Raw genomic sequence first — 21,710 nt, 5'->3', positions numbered from 1 at the left:
TGTTTAAATATTTCAAGACAGACCTACCGTTAACTCCGAGATGAAGCACTGACATATGCTTCTGTTGAAGCCACAAGTATGTGTGATTTTAACTTTGTTTTTATTTTTTAAAAAGTAGCCAAATTCCCAGGGAATCCACTACCCATAATCCTGAAGAGAGATCCACCAATCATAGAAGTCGATGTTAAAATGTAAAAGAGCTCAGCAGCGACCGCCCCATTGAAGCACTGCAATTTTCGAAGTCAAATGTTTTATATTGTACCGTGATTTTTTTTTTTAATCACAATGCTTCATTAGATCAGTTGCTCACCCTAATGAAATATTTAAAGGGTTGGTTCACCCAAAAATGAAAGTTCTGTCATCATTTACCCTAATGCCATCCCAGATATGTATTAGGGCTGAAATGATTAGTCAACGTTATCGACAACGTCGACAATAAAAAATTGTCGGCAAAAAAGATGCATTCACCTGAGAAGCAGCATATAAGATGTTTAGATTTGCTTTTAGAGAATAGAATGTGAATATAAGTATATTTTGTCTTTACTGCACTCGCAGAAGTATAACCAAGTGAAAAAAATACACTTCTTAACATCTTATATGTTGCTTCTGAAGTAAATGTATCTTGTTTTCAGGTTTTTTAGACCATTTTAAATGGAAAACAATACTTAATAAAGTTTTTTTTTCTTTCTTTAATTCAGTGAATGTCATTTAGAGGTATTTTTAAAAGATGATTTCGTCCTCTTTATTGTTATTAAGCATGTTTAATACAACCTTTTAAGTCGGGGGACAAGCTGAATAATCGGTTAAAACCTTATGATTAATCGTTGCAATAATCGCCGAATAGTCGAATAATTGTTCTAATAATCATTAGATTAATCGATTATCAAAATAATTGTTAGATGCAGCCCTAATGTGTATGACTTTCTTTCTTCCGCAAAACACACATAGAGATTTTAAGAAGAATATCTCAGCTCTGTAGGTCCTCACAATGCAAGTGAATGGTGACCAAAATGACATAAAGGCAGCATAAAAGTAATCCATAAGACTCCAGTGGTTTAATCTGTATATTCAGAAACTATATAATAGGTGTGGGTGAAAAACAGATCAATATTTAAGTCTTTTTTACTGAAAATCTACACTTTCAATTTCACATTCTAGTGTGGACGTGACTTTCACTTTTCAGCCACTGTGAAAGTGAAAGGTGGAGGGCTGGTCAAAGGTGGCTGATAGTAAAAAGGACTTAAATATGGATCTGTTTCTCACCCACACCTATGATATTACTTCAGAAGACATGTATTTAACCACTGGAGTTTCTGGATTACTTTTATGCCTTGTTTATTTCCTTTTTGGACCCTCTAAGGTCTGGCCACCATTCACTTGCATCGTGAGGACCTACAGAGCTCATATAGAAAGCACTAGCATTCAGAAACTACAATAATGTCATCACAACCTGTTTACAAGTACTGTGACACAATCCACACCATGTAAACGCTAGTACAGTTATGCAAAATTGTTCAAATACCAGTCAAAACATCTGGATTTATTACAAATGAATTCAAATTGCCTTAAAACTATTAACAAAAAACAAAAAAAGTACAAATCTCACACTTTTGAGTAATGCGTTCTAAAGTAGGCTTCACTAAATGTTTCTTAGCAATTGGGATAAATGAAATAAACTACAGAGCATTTCTCTTGACTATAATTAAAACGGCTAGTGGTACATTCACTACATTGTAAGTTAACCCAGATGGATCACATAAATCAAATCTAGCAGCCTGTTATTTGTATTTTGGATCTTTTAATTGTTTTTTATTCTCTTAAGATTTTGTCTGTTAGCAGTTTTACCGTAGAATTGCAGTAATATCTGCAGAACACAAACCTCCATGTTTAAGTCTAATTGCATTCTGCACAAAAATATCAATTTCAGTGGCACTGGGAAAATTGCTTGTGCGTAATTGAATTTGATGTGGTATTATGAGGACGCTTCATCCCGTGGCTGTTGAGCTCTCATTCCAAACTTAGAGTGATCTTGTCAGGTACTGTATGTCTACTAAATGGGTCCCCTAGTGATTTGCTGTACCTATATGAATTTATTGCAGACATCTGGCAGACTTGTTCGCTCTTAGCTGATGTAATGCTCCGAGACCCATACTGACCTTCAGTTTGTCGTGAGAACTATTCGTGTGTCAGACTGCAGCTAATATTACAGTGACCTCGAGGGCAGACTCCTCTGAAACTAGAATGGAAGACTTTGCAAGCCAATAGCTATGTTCAGAATGGAAAACTACCTTACTACGTGCTGAATACTACACTGTATATACTTTCGTACAGCCTGATCTAATGAATTTTACGTGAACATGTCAAAATTTGTGCAATTCAAAATGTACTTGCTGTATAACACGTTTGGCTGCAGATTTCCAGTGAAATGTCCAGCTGGGGGCGCCAAAAGAGAGTGAAATGGTGTCGCATTCAGATGAGGCTTTAAGATGAATTTTAGATGGATCTTTTTAAAACAACTCCCTAACGTAAAATGTTTGCCTGAACCTAACCAATAGTGTTTTTAAAATATAAATGACATGTATAAAAAAAGACATCCTTACCAAATCAATGCCTAAACCGAACCAATAGTGTTTTAAAATATAAATGAGATGTTAAAAAAGACATTCTTACCTTATCAATGCCTAAACCGAACCAATAGTGTTTTAAAATGCAGAGGCAAAATAAATCGAATTTTCTGAACCAACCACATCATTTCCGAGACACTTCTATGACTCTGCAGTGCCACGTGTCAGCTTGAGTTCATGGCTGGACTTGAACTGCGGTCCTCCAACTCTCTATCAGGTGAGCTAGCGGTCAAACTAATCATGTTGGAATAAGTGCATATACTGTATGTAGGTGGGTCTGTAATTCAAACATTAAAATGTATTATTTTTAAAAAGATGCGTTAGAGTAAAAGTGTATCGATATCATAAAATAGCAGGTTCTGAGTAATAGAGAGAAAAATAAGTGTTTATAAAGTCATATTCAGCCATTGAAGTCATGATTTGAGTGAAAGTGAATAAAACACACAGTTGTTGTAGCACCTCTAGTGTTCATTTCACCTGAAAACTGCAGGGAATTGTACCTGGAGACACATATAACAAGTTTTGCAAAAATGGATATAGTCATGTTTTCACGTTTTATAAGACCAGGTTGAAAATAAAAAAAAAAACAATGCTACATGCAATAATGCAATAAAAATGCAATTAACCATATAATCAGACACAATTAGGATAGCTAAATCAAAACTGTATTTGTTTTTGCAAATTCATCAATCACAGAAACCGGCATTGCTGATGTCTTCTTAATAATTGTACATATTGTTGGGCCTAGGCAATTATTGGTTATATTAATACATCACAGTCATGACAACTCTCTGAATGATTTAGCATGTTAATGTGGGTACAGTATATATATGACATGTTGATACGATTTGGTCTTGGCAGACTAGATCTGCTACGCTGCTGCAAGTACGAAGACTTGCTACTGCCAAAAAATACACAGACATGCTATACTATGTTAAGTATGTGGACATGCTGCAGCACAATTACATAAACACAGGACATGCTGCATTGAGTATGTAGGACATGCAGCTGCTGCACAATAAGACATATAATCCCTTTGAAGGTGATCAAGACAGGTGGTGCTGGGGAGGAGGAGGGGAAGAGAAAACTCTTGCAGCACGCTGCATTGAAATCGGCTTATCTGCAAAACTGAGCAATTTAAATGTTAGACAAAGAGAAAGTTACACATCTGATTACACGTCAAAGGACCTATCATTTTACCACATGTGAGCCGATCGTCACACATCACATGGAAAATAAACTTTCAATTTCGCCATAGAGTGAGTGAATTAGCTAACAGGTAACAAGTTCAAAGAATCTATGAGCTTGTACCATGTAGAGTTTCATGACTGAACTTGAAGTCATTTCAGTGTTTGAAGGAAAGTTTTGTTTACTTTTGTACAGCAATAATGTGGTACTGTTTTGGGTCACCAACTGGCCAGAGCAACCTGGTCTCATTACAAATCGTAATACTTGCGAGATGGCAAAATTGAACAAGTTGGCGTGTACAAAAAAAAGTACATCTTTTACTCCCAAAGAGAAAAATAAACTAACCCATGAACAATGCTAACCTAACCCTAACAGTTTTTCCTAAGTTTAACCCCTAACCCAAAACTAACCATAATCATAAAGTGTAACCCCTTACCCAAACCCTAAACCTAACCTTGTTTTTAATAGGAGAATACAGATATAGCAAGAGTAGTATGTTAGTATGCTATTTAATTGGTATGTTAATTTTTATAAATTATAATTATTCTATTTTTTTTAGAGACGTTGCGACTGATAGGTCATCATTAGCTAGATGGTTGCATTTGATTGTGTTTGCATGTTATAAAGGGTGTGAGATTCTTGTGGAGATATTGTCTGAGAATTTCGCCGTTGCTCTTGAGAATTTATATCTTTGGTGTATTTTGCCACTTCTTTAATTGGACATGGGTTGACAAGCGCATATGGTAATTTATAAAGCCGTGACTTTGTGATTCAAGTCCCTTAATAAGGCCTTATTTTGTGCATGTTTTGTACCATGCATTTGGTGTGTATGATTTAGTATTTTTGGAGAATTTTGTTTTATCAGATCTTCTATGTGGTCGTTCAGCTCTGGCATATCTAACTCAAATCCAATTAGGAGTATGTAGTCTGAGTAACAAAAGAAAAAAAAAATATCATCTGACCCTATCCAAACCACATTCGTAGGTGGTTTAAAATCTGATGAAATGATTGGAAATACAGCTCTGTCAGATTGGATTTTTTTCTGCATTTAGGACATGATGCACGTATAACATCATTCAAAATGCACAGTAGTGTCTCTAGCTGTGTTCGAACACACCTATTTTTTGTGCACTAGTTCATTTTGTATTTGCTTTTATTAATAGGAAGCTATTTTTAAATAGTGCGTATTTAATTTCTGCTTAATGTCGCAGTTTGGTTCATTTGGTTGGTTTGAATGCTGTTTTCCGAACTGAGTCCTTTTGAAAGGTTGTCCATGGTAAGGTATCATTGTGAACAGAGAGTCTGAGAGGGTGTGAGTGTGTTTCTCTAAATCCAAAGCTTTAGTGAAGACGACACATTGCTTGATCATATAGAGCCTTCCACACCTGCGTTTGATAGAGTCTTATTTAAATGTAAATCATTTATTTTTCTTGCATTACCAGTTCAATCACTTTCTCCTTTTCTAAACAAAGATGGACATCTCTTCGTAATCAAATTAGTCTTCTCCGAGCTTCCTCTTGCTGCTCAGGACACACCATGTTATTTTTTAATGAGAGTGTGTGTTTGAAATGCAGACTCTCTCTTCAGTAGAAATTCACTGACATGTAATTGTTTTGAATGATGAACATGTAAAAGAAAATTTGTAATTGTAACTCAAGCCCAGTAGGGCGAATATCATGAAACACAAAATTAAAAGAATATATATAAAAACTGTATATTCTTTTTTTAATCTATATATATATATATATATATATATATATATATATATATATATATATATATATATATACAGTTGAAGTCAGAGGTTTACATACATTTTTTAGCTGGTCAGGCTGGTCATGCTGATCTTAGCTGGTCAGGGTGGTCTTAGCTGGTCAGGATGGTCTTAGATGGTCAGGGTGGTCTTGGCTGGTTTCCCAGCCTGACCAGCTAAAAAAGTGTTCAGACCCCTTCTGAAATCAGCTAACTGACCAGCCTGGCTAGGCTGGGTGACCAGCTAAACCAGCCAACCAGCTTAAGCTGGTTTTAGCTGGTCTTTTCAGCAGGGATGCACAGCAGGGGTCTGCAACATTTTTGACATGAAGTGACATTTTGAATTTCCCCTGTTAATCCCTGTGCCAAACGTCCTTCAAAAAGAAAGAAAAAGACAGACAGACAGACAGATAGATAGACAGACAGACAGAAAAACAGACAGACAGAAAAATAGACAGACCCTGTCCATGCAGAATAAAACAACATTTATAAGGTTACTAAAATGGAGTCTTCATATATTTTAAATAACTGTTGATTTCATTGAGTAAAAAATTTTAATGAGGAAAACAATGACTGAGTGCACCTTGAATTATGTTGATTTGAGAGTCTCCGTCTTGTGTGTGTGGAACGTTAAGGACCATGTATGCCAGCTTGATAATCTCATCTCAAATATTTATTTACACCAGGCAAATACACTATTGTTCTGAAAGCAGGCTGTCATCTGCTCAACCGCACAGAGCAACCAACGCAAAGCAGACTTGTTTACTCACACAACCCTCCACTGCAGTGCTGCTGTACCTGATGTGTGTTGTGCTTTGAGCGGCTTGTGATGAGCAGTGGTCACGTGAAGTATTTGTCCGGGCTGCGCACTTCTGCTGACTAGCGCTGTTTAGTCACACTTTAAGATTTGGCATGCAGCTGCGAAGGACTTCAACATGTCAATAATTCATACTCCTGTCTCTCGCTGTCGCTCACATGCGAGTGAGTGATTATTACAAATGCCACCAATGGTGGATCAAACAATAATTTGCAGACCCCCTGCGGTACCACCACGGACCCCCTGGGGGTCACGGACCCCCTGATGAAGACCTTTGGTTTAGGACATCTACTTTGTGCATGACAAGTAATTTTTCCAACAATTGTTAACAGACAGATTGTTTCACTTTTAATTGACTGTATCACAATTCCAGTGGGTCAGAAGTTTACATACACTAAGGTTAACTGTGCCCTTAAGCAGCTTGGAAAATTCCAGAAAATGATGTGAAGCCTTTAGAGAATTAGCCAATTAGCTTCTGATAGGAGGTGTACTGAATTGGAGGTGTACCTGTGGATGTATTTTAAGGCCTACCTTCAAACTCAGTGCCTCTTTGCTTGACATCATGGGAAAATCAAAAGAAATCAGCCAAGACCTCAGAAAAAAAAATTGTGGACCTGCACAAGTCTGGTTCATCCTTGGGAGTAATTTCTAAACACCTGAAGGTACCATGTTCATCTGTGCAAACAATAGTACGCAAGTATAAACACCAAGGGACCACACAGCCATCATACTCCTCAGGAAGGAGACGCATTCTGTCTCCTAGAGATGAACATAATTTGGCGCGAAAAGTGCAAATCAATCCCAGAACAACAGCAAAGGACCTTGTGAAGATGCTGGAGGAAACAGGTAGACAAGTATCTATATCCACAGTAAAATGAGTCCTATATCGAGACAGTAAAATGAGTCCCATGTAAACCTGAAAGTAGGCCTGTCATGATAATTACATTATTGACTTATCGTACGATATATGGACATGACCTCTAATTTTTGCTGACCTCGATATTGCCCATTGTATTTACATATATGTTTGTTTACATAAGAATGAATGTCACCAACATTTTAGCCAGTTGCGCTGCTTCTGTGCTCTTGTCCGCTCTGTGTCGGAGGCGGGGCTCAGGCACCTCCACACACACACACACACACACACACACACACACACACACACACACACAGTGGACAGCAACAGGTGAAGATTACGTCACGTGTTTCTCGAGGCTAATAGGTGTTTTAATAGGTGTTTTTCCCGACAACTGCATAATTCCAGCCATAAAGTTTGGAAGAATAAGTCTAAATGGACTTGGTTTCAAAACCGCATTCCAGAGCCCCAGTGTGGGAACATTTTGGCCTTAAGCCAAATGAGAGAGGAGAGCCCATTACGTAAACAAGCTGGTATGTCGACTTTGTTTAAAAACAGTGGCAACAAAAAGTGGCAATACAATTAACTAGGGCTGGGCGATACATCGGATACCCAAGATACCATCGCGATGATTTTGCTGAAGATGTAAAATTCAACAATATCTTGTATATCGCGATAATTAATTTTGCATAATTTTATTTAATACCTTTGAAATATGAATTCTACTTGGCTACAATGGCTGTTTAGATTAAATGATGGTTCTTCTGATTGAAGAAAAAGAAACACTTTAAGAGCAAAAACATCATTATTGAGATATATATCGAATATTGTCAATTTGCTGAAAAATATCAAGATATAATTTCTGAAGCCATAACCTAAAAGGTAATCTAAAACAACCATCCCATCCAGCTTTCTGAACTGTGAACAAAAAACGCAGTTGGAGATGGAGAGTGGCCTTCCCGACTTAATTTGTTTTTTTTTTTTGACATTCTGATTCCAATGTCTGAATATTCTTAAGAATTAAAAGTTCATTGCTCTTTGAAAGGGTGTACTTACATTATTATGCTATTATATTATCATTATATCAGTGGCATAAAATGGTCTTAAAATGACAATAATATAGTTTATCGCAATTATTTCTGGGACAATATATCGTCTAACAAAAGTAGTTATTGTGACAGGCCTACCTGAAAGGCTGCTCAGCAAGGAAGAAGCCAATGCTCCAAAACCACCATAAAAAAAGCCAGACTACAGTTTGCAAGTACACATGGGGACAAAGATCTTACTTTTTGGAGAAATGTCCTCTGGTCTAATGAAACAAAAATGGAACTGTTTGGCCATAATGACCGTCGTTATGTTTGGAGGACAAAGGGTGAGGCTTGCAAGCCGAAGAACACCATCCCAACCATGAAGCATGGGGGTGGCAGCATCATGTTGTGTGGATGCTTTGCTGTAGGAGGGATTGGTGCACTTCACAAAATAGATGGCATCATTAGGAAGGAAAATGATGTGGATATATTGAAGCAACATCTCAAGACATCAGCCAGGATGTTAAAGAACTGAAAAAGCCTATTTTTAATAGTCCTAATTTATTATATATTATTTAAATTGTACATTTTTTATACTGTATGCCATGGTAGTAGTTGTTGTACATCATTAATATATATATATATATATATATATATATATATATATATATATATATATATATATATATATATATATCATGGCTGGGAAATTTAATGTGTAAATTTCTGCTATTAATATTTTTTGTTTAATGCTGAAAGAAAAATTAATGCAATTAATGCAGTATCCATCTTTTTTACTCTCTGAAAATTCATTTGTACAAGGGGTGAAACTTCACCAATGTGTTCCCCAAATTTCTGTGACTAACTTTGGCATAAGGATAAAATATATATAATCCCCATCCATTAGTTGGCTCTATAAATCTCTCCTCTCCACCAATAGCTGGTGTGTAGTGAGCGTACTGGTGCACTATGGCTGCCGTCACATCATCCAGGTGAATGCTGCACACTGGTGGTGGTTGAGGAGATTCCCCCTATACTAAATAAAGCGCTTTGAGTGTAGTGTCAGAAAAGTGCTATATAAATGTAACATTCATTTATTCATTCACATTTTCAGGAGGCACTCACTGACTCAACTGCACATCTTTGCACAGAAACTGACTGTGTGAAGCAGTGCATGCTTATTCATTGCGTGAGACACGTGCTCCGGGCATAATAAACACGGGAGCATTTTTACTGTATGGAGAATGGAGACTTAATCCGCAAGCGGGCGAGTGATACGGGCAAGCTGCTGTATCTCTTCGCATCACACGAAAACGCTCACTGACTGTCATTTGAAGCTGTTTCGTTGCTGTCAAGAGACAGAACGGCAGCCAGATAAAAATACTGTTTTGAGATTTTAAACTTCAGCAAATTAAACTTAAGCATTCAGTATGTTTTATATCTGTATGTAGGCTATAGTGTCTAATAATGCATTGGAAGTGTACACTTAAGTTTCTCTTGCCAATAAAGTTTGATGTGAATTGAATCTGCCCATTTGATCATATTATTAAAAAAGTCCACTGGAAAACAGTAGAAGATTTTGCCCAAATTGTAATTACAACATGTCCACTGATTTTGTATACATATACTTGTATCAAAGATTAATACCTGTAAAAATGAGGGGGCCTGGGTAGTTCAGCAAGTAAAGATGCTGACTACCACACCTGGAGTCGGAAGTTTGAATCCAGGGCATGCTGAGTGACTCCAGTCAGGCTTCCTAAGCAACCAGTTGGCCCGGTTGCTAGGGTGGGTAGAGTCACGTTGGGTTGACCTCGTGGTCGCTATAATGTGGTTCTCGCTCTCAGTGGGGCGCGTGGTGAGTTGTGTGTGGATGCCATGGAGAATAGCGTGAAGCCTCCACATGCACTAGGTCTCCGCAGTAACACACTCAACAAGACACGTGATAAAATACGCGGATTGACATCTCAGACGCAGAGGCAACTGAGATAAACATAAATGTTTGAAATGTACATATTTAAATAATTTAAAATAAATGATGACTAACCGATTTCTTGCAAGTTGTAAAAGTAATGTAATACATCATGCACCATATTTAATCATGATTAATTGTGATTAATCACAGTAAAATGTGCGATTAATTAGCTAAAAAATTGTAATCGATTCACAGCCCTATATATATATATATATATATATATATTATACAATTGTGCTCAAAAGTTTGCATACCCTTGGAGAATTGGTAATATATGTATAATTTTTAAAGAAAACATGAGTGAGCAGGCAAAACACATTTTTTTTTTATTTCTTATGGGATTCATATTCAACTGTAGGTTATAACAGAATGGCACAATCATAAAACAAAACATGGCAACAAAGAACAAAATGAAATGACCCCTGTTCAAAAGTCTGCATACCCTTAGTTCTTAATACTGTGTATTGCCCCCTTTAGCATCAATGACAGCATGCAGTCTTTTGTAATAGTTGTCTATGAGGCCCCAAATTCTTGCAGGTGGTATAGCTGCCCATTCGTCTTGGCAAAATGCCTCCAGGTCATGCAAAGTCTATGGTTGTCTTGCATGAACCGCACATTTGAGATCTCCCCAGAGTGGCTCGATGATATTATGGTCAGGAGACTGTGATGGCCACTCCAGAACCTTCACCTTTTTCTGCTGTAACCACTGGAGGGTCAACTTGGCCTTGTGCTTAGGGTCATTGTCATGCTGGAAAGTCCAAGAGCGTCCCATGCGCATTTTTCGTGCAGAAGAATGCAAATTGTCTGCCAGTATTTTCAGATAACATGCTGCATTCATCTTGCCCCCCCCCCCCAAAACATCAGTGAGCCACCACCATGCTTCACAATGGGGATGGTATTCTTTTGACTATAGGCCTTGTTGACCCCTCTCCAAACGTAGCGCTTATGGTTGTGACCATAAAGCTCTATTTTGGTCTCATCACTCCAAACTACAGTGTGCCAGAAGCTGTGAGGCGTGTCAAGGTGTTGTCATTTGTGGCACTGGCACAATAAAGGCCTCTTTCTGGCAACTTGACCATGCAGTTCATTTTTGTTCAAGTGTCGTCATATTGTGCTCCATGAAACAACCACGCCGTCTTTTTCCAGAGCAGCCTGTATTTCTCCTGAGGTTACCTGTGGGGGTTTTTCTTTGTATCCCGAACAATTCTTCTGGCAGTTGTGGCTGAAATCTTTCTTGGTCTACCTGACCTTGGCTTGGTATCAAGAGATCTCAGAATTTTCCATTTCTTAAGTGATTGAACAGTACTGACTGGCATTTTCAAGGCTTTGGATATCTTTTTATATCCTTTTCCATCTTTATAAAGTTCCATTACCTTGTTACGCAGGTCTTTTGATTGTGTAGGGTTATTTGAGTGTGTAGGTTTTATTGTTTAGGATTAAGGTTTGGATTTAGTAGATTCAGGATTTTGTGGTTATGATGTAAGTGAATGAGTTCTCAACTGTTTTGCTTCAGGAACCGGATTATATAATGGACATCAAGTGGTGACCCAAAACAGTACCAAAATTGTTAATTGTACAAAAGTAAAAAATATTTATCAAACATTGAAATGTATTAAATTGACCATGAACTGCATTGGCCCAACAATATGCACAATTATTTAAATGTTTGGTTTCCTCTTGTGAAATTGTTCGGTTTCATGCTTTTGGAAGCCAATAATTTACAGCACAAAACACATTGTGGTCGGGACAAACAACGTTTATCCTTGCTGCAAGTGAACCCATATTTAAAATAATGTTATTGTTTTTTTCATGGTTATCCATAATGGTTGTCCATGTTAGAGACTACCTTATACCATGGACTATTCGGATACTCGATTCTGATTGGCTGGAATGCGTGCTTTAAAACTGTTTAATGCACAGGTAGTTCCTGTCAGATTAATCACCGTTCTATATCGATATGCCTTGTGCATACTCTGCGAGAGTTTATGCTTCTGTTCAAACTACCTCTTCTGTTCAAACTACAGTAACATCTACAAATCCTTATAGCAAGAGAAAGTCTTTTGATATTGGAGTGAAATGCAACCAGGAAATGTCTTACTTTGTATCACCCACTTTAATCTTTATGTATAAAATTGAAGCATTCATATTTTGTACAAAGCAAACTAATGGGCCTCCAGTTTTATTGTTGATGATTCAGCTTGTGCTCTCTTTGTCCATGTGTCTGTTTCTCTCTTAGACATACAGCACCAAATAAATGCATATTTTTAGCATCCAGGCTTGAGGACTTCTACAGTGAACGAAAGGTCCCCTAAAGCCCCTCAGTTTCATTTTGCCAAGCGCAAGAGACAAAACATGCACACACACTGCCTTATCAAACTGCATGATTTCAGCACTGCAGATTCCTCAAAACAAAATCAAGGCTGAATATCATGTCTGCCCCTAATACAGAAAACAAATAAGCTTTCTCGAAATGTTTTGACATCTTGTTGAAATTATATCTCCTTTTGGAAACAAACATATTGCACAAAGCGATGGGATGTTTTGCAAATTGTTGGTGTGGTGTTCTTGAGAATTAACATATTTGAAGGGAAATGGTCTTGTAATTGGTTTTCATTTTATGTAACACTCTGTGCCTATCTATTTGTGTGTGAGTGGGGGTGTTTGTTGTGTATGCAACAGAGGCTCACTTTATTGTTTTGGAGCACAACGCAGCAGGGGTCTTTTACACACTAAAACACATACAGTTTACTGTACATACATATACAGCCACTTTGCTAACTCAACACTGGAGTTGGTGGATATGTCTTTGGCCGAGGTTTGGAGATGTTCGGCAGTGAGAACGTAGGCAATGGATGATTACTTAGTCACTCAGTGAGGAAATTTTATGAATGAAGGCAGATCCAGGCAACACCAACAGTTTTATGAAGAATTTATGGTGTGTTGTTTCTTGTTTAGGGTGTGTGTTACTGTGTAAAGTGAGGGTTTAGGGCATGGCTATTCAAATCCACACCTGGAGGGCCATCTCATGCAGAGTTTAGCTCCAATTCTCATCAAATACACCTGAATAAGTGAATCAAGGTCTTCAGGATTACTTAAAAATTAATGACAGGTGTGTAAGAGCAGGGTTAAGAGGTTGCTGTTTAGGGATGTAGTTCTTCTTCAAGCCAAGTACTAGATTGTAGGGTTTATTGTGTAGAAGTAGGGGTCAGAGTATACAAGTTATTGTGTGGATTTTAGGGTTTATTGAATAGTTTTAAAAATTAAGGGTTATTTATGAGTCTAGGTATAGGAGCTTTTGTGTAACATTTGTTTTTTTGTTTTTTGCTTAGGGTTAGAGGTAAGGTATAGAGGTTAATTGTTGTAGCATTATGGGTTTTTCATAGTTATCCATCGTTATTGTCCATGTTAGAAACTACCTTATACCATGGTCTATTCGAATACTACTGATTGGCTGGAATGCGTGTGTTAAAACTGTTTAATGCACAGGTAGTTCCAGTCATTTTAACCACCGTTCTATATTGATGCGCCTAGTGTGTACCCTGCGAGAGTTTATGCCTCAGTTCAAACTACCTCCGGATGCATATATAGTGTAGCAGATCTGATGAGTCTCAGATCCAGGATTAACAGTCACATCACAAAACACAACATCATCAAGTCAAACAGGAATAAATGGAAAAGCCACCAGTGTTCATCACCAAGTATTTGTATTACTGAGTCAAACCTGGAGATAATTAGGAATGCACCTGCACTTTCCCCTTACACACTGATAAGGCTTGTAGGGAAAGTATGGTTTGATATTCAGAAAGGATTTGCACGGAGGGGGAGAGAAGAAAATCGGGAACTATAAAATGTGTCGTTCGCTGTCCAGCCAGACGAGACAAAACTACTTGAATTGGAAAATATTAAACATCATCTAATATTGCTGTGCTGTTCAGCATGTGCCACTTAAAACCACTAGAGGTCACCATTTGATCACACATTGCTGACTGAATGGCTAAATGAAGACTATTATAAAACGCAACCTTTTGTGGTTTAGTAATCGTGCAAAGCCATATTGCGATTTTATTCTTAATTTAATCATGCAACCTTAATGGATACTGTACGGATGTCTCGGAAGTCAAAGTCTGAATGATTTAAAGCGTTTTGGAGGGTTTTCCCCTCATTATGCAAGTGCCACTTTTACTACTGTCACATCTGTAACAGAGATGTTACATCCACAACATATATCAATATATCAATAATGTGAAAATGACAAAGAATAGAAATGAAATAATACATGTCCTTAGGAGTGCCAACCCTTCTACATTATGTGGCTTTTATTATTTCTGGATTGTGCATTTAAATTCAATGAATTTCTACAGAGAGATTGGCCTTCAGAAAATTCATGTCCATTTTTCCAATTATTTAACAGGACCACATGGCAATGTGCATGTAAATATTATTATTATTATTATTTTAAGTATTTGTATTCAGCTCTCAAACCAAAGTCCCCAATTATTCTTTATTCCTATCTCTCATAAGAGCATTAAGAAGTAAAATGCTGGTGGTCTTGTAGCCAAAAAGCCAGCAGGCATATACACATTTGTATATTTGCCTTGTAATATGTCTGTTGCATCTGTCCACCATCCCAAAAAAACAAAAAAACAAATTAAAAATACAAATGATGGATTTCCTCTCAGACCAGAAATCAGCAATGCAGGCTGTTGACATTTGACCGAGGCACACGCTTTATATCAACACTCATATTTTTCATAAACTTTATCAAGCGTGGTGTTGACTGCCTGATACAATGAAACACTAACTAGCCCTTATTTAAATATCAGTCTACTCACATACCTGTCAGCTATTTGACTTGAATGTTTGCCTTGTAGATGATAGAGCTAGCTGTTGGTGTATACACAGAGGACAAAGCAAATGGAATTTCTTGGAAATGTTGCCAAAAAACCAGCCAGCAAGCACCATTGAGAAATTGTACTGGCCATTAGGGGTGTAATGGTATGAGATTTTCAATCAAAAATAACACAGTCTAATAACACGGTATTAAGGTACAATGCTAATATTATTAGCAGTTTAATATTTTGTTACAAATTTTGACTAAAAAAAGACATGTCCCCTACTGAAATATGCCATACTGTCTAACATCATTTTTTTATTATTATTTTAGGATTTCTGAAACTGAATTTAGCAACAACAACAACAAAAGAACAAAAAAAAAAAAGTTTGCAATGATGTCTGCCTTGGTTAACATCTCATTTGCATTTGATTCAGTAATTCAAGTTTTAAATTTGTAATTTAATTTGATTCTAAATGATACCTACTGAAAAATGAATGATTCATTTGCAGTTAATTTATTAGTTTTCCATCACTGCCTATTATTTGCTACAGTTTCATTTCCTGAATGCCTGAAGCATTTTGTAAACCCTATTTAGTTGTCTAGTTTTCAAGTAAAAATAGCTATTGTGTTATTCCTAATAACATTATTAGCAAACTGGCGAGTTTTACCAACTAGCTTGTCAAAGCCCTTGAACGTTTCACCCCCTTTGGTGTTGATTCATTGCATCCCGTTTTTGCGCATGATTCGAACTAATTATTTTGCTCGTAATTCGAGTTGAAAACTGATTCAGACCATTTTGTTAACATGTTTGACCAATTCATTGAAAAAAAAAATGGCTCAAAGTGGTTCATTCGTGAATTAGGAATTATTAGTTCTGATTCTAAACTGCAGACATTATTGTTAAAGTATTACCAGGTTTCTCAAGTTGGTATACAGTAACCACCTGCTTCAGACACGCATTTGCCGTAAATATTATATTGTGGTTCTACAGAAATGTATTTAAAAGGTTAAAAAAAAAAAAGGAGTCTAGCAATAACCCTGATTCTGGATGTATTTCCTCATAGTTTTGTCTAAATGTTTTCACCGGTGGTGATTCAGTCAATAGGCAAGGACATTAGTAAACAAAGCTGAAGCAGAAAACTACTTTTCCCTCTCCAAATCTAGAATGATTTATTGATTCTGTTTTCAGAAAACCAGACAGACACTGGCTTGTGTGTCTTCAGGTGTAGAAAGCAGTTTGTTTGAGGAAAAGAGTTTAAGCTAGTTTGATAATTAGTCTGTTTGCAGACATATGACTAGATGTTGGACCGTTTGTGGCTTCAATCAATAACTCGCTGCTCTCGCATTGATTCACGTCATTCTGATTTCACCGGCTGTCCTCAGTGCACATTATGGTGCTGGAGATGTTTGCATTTCGGATAGCTTCACATGACTGTGTTCTCCTGAGCATTGGTTTGGAAAATATCCCATCAATGGCAGAGAAATGTGCTTGTCCAGACGGACTCGGGTCTGGATTGCTGGATTTGGAATGTAATCCTCATTGCGTTGGATAATTTATGTTAATCTACAACAAATCCTGTCAATCCTGTGGTGAAACTTGATTAGATTATGAGCTCGACCTCACCTGACCTGGCCAGGCATGTAAGCAGGTACTGTTTGTTTGCGTCGTGCAGAGCGGACGCATGTTCGGTTGGCAAATTCTCTGACTGTGGACAAATTTTGGGCTTGTCTGGCTATGCACAACACAGATCGCTCCAATCCTCTTAAATTCTGAAGAATCATTTATCCTTGCTGAACTTCAAAACGACATGCTCGCGATGAGATTAGAAGAGAGTTTGTGTAGCATCTTATCAGACAACTCTCATCATAACTTGCAGTTATTGAACTCCAACTGGCACGATAAAAGTTCCCTTGGCAGGCACAGGTTCATAACTTACTGCATCTTGACCTTATGGCTGCTTTGGTTATAATGGGATGGAGTGGAAGCTTTTTAGACCAGTTTAATCCGAGATAAGTGATAAGAGATATCAGGAGAGTAAGGTGTCTGCAGGCCAGTAGTAAGACTGTCTTAACCAGGCACAATGCCACAAGTTTCCATTGTTAGGACAGAAACTTTGACTTTGAGTAACACTTTATTATACCTACCGTATAAATGATTTGCAAAGTATTAGTTTATAGTTAATTCATTATTTATAAATGGTTGTTCCCACATTGTTATTTATATTGCATTAATAGACTACATACAACTAGTGTGTTTTAATTTGGATTTACTGTAGTAAGTGATGTATTATTGCTCTCATATAAGCAGTTTGATCATGGTTTTTCATCCTTAGTTAACAACTTGTTAACCATACTTAACTAATCTATTTCAACTGATGCAAACCAGTGGTAAAGAAGTGTTGATGAGAACATTTAAGAAGGTATAAATCCATAAGTAATAAAGGAATTATTTATACATTTAGATATGTTATGAATTAGACATTAGGCATTTATGCTTAATACATATGTAAATATAATTTCTTTAACCAAGAATTTATACCACCTGAACCTCGTGCAACCCCATGTCCTCATACGTGGACTGTGTGTTTTGTCTTCACTATATGCCATGCATAATTTAATTTCATTTAAACCGACTGATCTTACTTCAGGACACTCTGAGATGTCATTAAAGGGTTAAACTTTCGGCGCACTGAGTCATGTGACAAAACAACATGGCGCTGATCTCAGTGAAGTTTGTCTTTAATTGCCAGGAAAACTACATATGGTAAGAATCCTCATTATGTTTTTACATCGAAACCTATTTGAGTGAAAAGACTAGTCTCTTGTTTCATTCAATATGCCATTTAAAAAATTTCAGCCATTTATCACGGAACGGCACGCTGTTAAACACGATGACCTCCGACGAGGACTATGGTACTAATTTACCAGAGAAATCCTATATTCACTGTGCATTACCACAGTGAGAATCAATGGATTCATCCAAAAGCTGGAAAATGTTGCATTCAGTGGCATTATTTAGAGTTAGGATGACAATAAGGTGCCTTTCAAACTATTATTAGACCAGTGCAGACAGACAGTACACTGTAGGTTAAGTCATCCACTAATTAGGAAGCTAGGGAGCAAGGGAGCACCCTATAGCTTTCCTATGAAGTTAAGTGCATTCACTCCTAACATCCAACCAAAAGTTCAGTTTCAGGCTGCAGATGATGTTTGGATCACTCAACATGGTTGGCAGACAGGGGACAATGGTAATCAGTACATAGATTCAGAATGTATAATCTATCATTTTATTTTAACATGGTTGGCAGTGATTGGCTGATGCTGGCCATAACTTTGGCCATAATCTGAATTAATTATGCTAATTTCGGATTGGTAAATGCTTCAGCAGTGGCTGTCACTTGTTTGTTTGACAGTGCATAGAGAGAACATTAAGATCGTGTTGCCAAAGTAGAAAAAAACGTTACATAAAATTTAATATAATTAGCAAAAGAGGAATATAAATGAATAATATACTATTTATACATACAATGTATAATGTATTTAATGCATCACTTCACAATAAATTAATGCTTTACAAATGCCTTATACCGTGTAGTTATTTAGATAATAATTTTTCCGAGAGGCAGATTTTTATTTATTAATGTATTTGTTTAATTTGTTACGCATCAGACCTAGGGTTGCAGCGGTATACTGGTTTCACGGTATACCACGGTATGAAAATGGACAGTTATCATACCTTGTGCTTACTTCATACTTCAATAAAAAAAAAGTTTCAATTATAATAAAGCATTTGTTGTTAAAATCACAGCAGTGTAAAGAAAGCCTTTATGTCATCCCTGGTTTGAACATTAGATTTCATGCTCTCTGCATATTATACAGAGGTGTTTAAATTTGTACATCTGATTGTCATTTCTGAAACTTCTGATTGGCCGTCAGGTCGTGATCTCATAACGGAGAGATGGAAGATATCTCACTAACGTGTGTAACCTCCAGTGAGAGCACACACACACACACACACACACACACAGTAAAGCAGTGAAACTGCTCTCTGAAACCTTTTAATTATGGGTTTAAATCAGATGCTGACCTCTGATTGGGTGGCCTCTGCGAGCGGCGATCACAATGACGCACGGGAAAGTTTTATGAGAAACTTTAGCATCCTGTCAGCCACTGTTTAGTGCGCAATCGATAGGTGATGCTGTGATGGACAGAATGCAGGAGAAATGAATAAATCCTTTAGTCATAACCACACAAGAGAGAGTGTGTGTACTATTCTGTGCACAAAATTGTCCCCAGACGTTAGCTAAATCTGATACAAAACTCCATTGGGGACATTCAAAGACATACTCAATTAGAAAATCGATTCACTACTATTATTATAATTATTATTATTATTATTATTATTATTATTATTAACAATAATTACAATTCTACAAATGCAAAACCTTTTTGTCATTGGGTATTAGAGATCTGAGAACTTGTATGATGTTAAACGTTAATGACTGTTAGTTTATAGGGGATTTGTGGAATTAATTTAGATTTGTACAGTATAAAATATTGCTTTTGAGGTAAGATATCCCCACAGAGTTGTGGCAGAGCCAGTGGTATGTTGTTATATAATTCATAGTTATTTAATACTTTCTTGACGTAGATCTACTTTACATTTCAAACATTGAGCTTATTGACTGGAATTGACTGGAATAGGAATGGACTGATTTGGATAACCGATAATTTAACTTCTTGCCTTTTAAGCCTTTAAACTGAAGCAGCTAGCTAATTTAAAAACTACTGACAGGTGCTGATTAAAAGTTTGGAATCTGGATTTTACAATCTGACCGACTCCTAACTGCTATGTTGAGTATTTAAGGTTATTAAAACCTATGTAGGGTTTGGCGGATGTAGATTTTTTGCCGCAAACACATAAAATGTAACAAGTTAGTATAGAAAAGAGCGGCAGTAATTCCACTATTGGATTTTTCCCAGTAATTTCGTAATTTCCCAGTTATCGGCCAATATTATGTCAGATGCCAATATACTGTGCACCCCTAGAGAGGAATACAACTACAGTATTATTACTCTTGTTATGCCACCCAATAGGACATGTATTGTTATGACATCCCTTCAGTTAAAAATAAAGGTATATATATGTATTTGCATATACATGCAAAACCTACTGTATATATAATTCATTGAAAAAATTACCTTTTAGATCTTAAAAATGTTACTTTTCCTTGATTGCGATTCAGTTGTTTGTCTGTCATTATTATGTTTCCACTAAATTTTCAAACTACATAATTTTACATAGATATCTGATTTAGTATTTGACATTTAATGACATTATATATATATATATATATTGAAATAAAAATGAGATCAGATGTGATTTATACATTTTGTTAAAATCAGATGGGCTAAGTTTAACTCAGGTTTATCTCAAGGTAGAGAACATTTTGCGGGAACTAACTTAATTTTATTAATAGGATTTGATTGGATTGTGATTGATAGGTTATGATAATATTGGTTAATATTCTTTTTCTTGCCCACATGACAAAAATTGACTAAGTACAGGCATGAAACTTTGAGTGGCATTAACCGATAAGTTCTTTGAACTAGTTATCTGTCAGCCAATCAGCTTTCTTACATGTGATATGTCAAGCCAATCGGCTCACATGGTGAAAGCTGATAGGTCATTTTACATGCAATCAACTTACGTTCCCTCTCTTTGCTTAACATTTCTAATGCTCAGTTTTGTAGTTAAGCCGATTTCACTGCAGCGCTCGGAAAGAGTTTTCTCTGAAACCCTCCTCCTCCCCAGCACCACCTGTCTAGGTCTGCTACATGGGGGATTGTTTGTATGTCTATTTGTGCAGCAGCATGTCCTACATAATCGATGAAGCAGGTCTTGTGTTTGTCTAATTTTGCAGCAGCAGCATGTCCACATGCTAACAACCAAAGTAGTTTTGACTTATGTCCCAAAATGTAATGCTTTGTGTTAGGGATTTGTTGAAAACACCTTAAGTATAAGCAATAGTAAAAGTGATGCTTGCCTAATCAAACACAACTAATGTTCTTTTTTTTTTTTTTTTTTTGGTTTTCAGGTGTAATAACCGGACCCAGTGTGCTGTAGTGGCCGGACCAGACGCCTTTCCTGACCCCTGTCCTGGAACATACAAATACCTGGAAGTTCAGTACGAATGTGTTCCATACAGTATGTATCCGTTTTACATTAACACAAAGACACAGATGATATATTCTTTGTTGAGTGCTCTGTCCATGATTCAAGACTATTTTTTATTTTTATTTTTTTAAAGAATGTGTCACCACTAAAACCCACTCTAAAATCTGTTTTGCAGCTTTAAGGGAACGCCAGCACGAGAACTCTTCTAACCTGTGATTTATCTCACAACTTATTTTTTCCACAGTTAAAACTCTCTCCTTCATTTGAACCTATCCTTTCCTATCTACCATCTCTGTGTGTGTGTAAGTGTGAGGAGGTTTGTGCGATGACTTTGTCTGTGTGATAAACTATGTAAGTGCTTCACTTTGTCAAAATGAGTAAGTTGCCAGATAGCTAACGATAGCATTTGGCTTTGATAGATTCGCTGTTCTGTATCTTTAGATATGCGTCCTGAGCATCGC

General features: G+C 36.8%; 1 protein-coding gene across 1 annotated transcript in view; it reads left to right on the top strand.

The window, feature by feature from the left end:
• Nucleotides 1-21,710, top strand: part of LOC127442559 (adhesion G protein-coupled receptor L3-like) — a 332,967-nt gene that overhangs the window by 170,950 nt on the left and 140,307 nt on the right. The window contains exon 4 of the mRNA XM_051700690.1: nucleotides 21,170-21,279. Within this exon, the coding sequence (XP_051556650.1) occupies nucleotides 21,170-21,279 (110 nt within the window). The remainder of the gene's footprint in view (nucleotides 1-21,169; nucleotides 21,280-21,710) is intronic.

Source organism: Myxocyprinus asiaticus, chromosome 1, assembly GCF_019703515.2.
Source record: "Myxocyprinus asiaticus isolate MX2 ecotype Aquarium Trade chromosome 1, UBuf_Myxa_2, whole genome shotgun sequence".
Classification (NCBI taxonomy): Eukaryota; Metazoa; Chordata; class Actinopteri; order Cypriniformes; family Catostomidae; genus Myxocyprinus; species Myxocyprinus asiaticus.
This window is presented reverse-complemented; position numbering and strand designations above follow the sequence as displayed.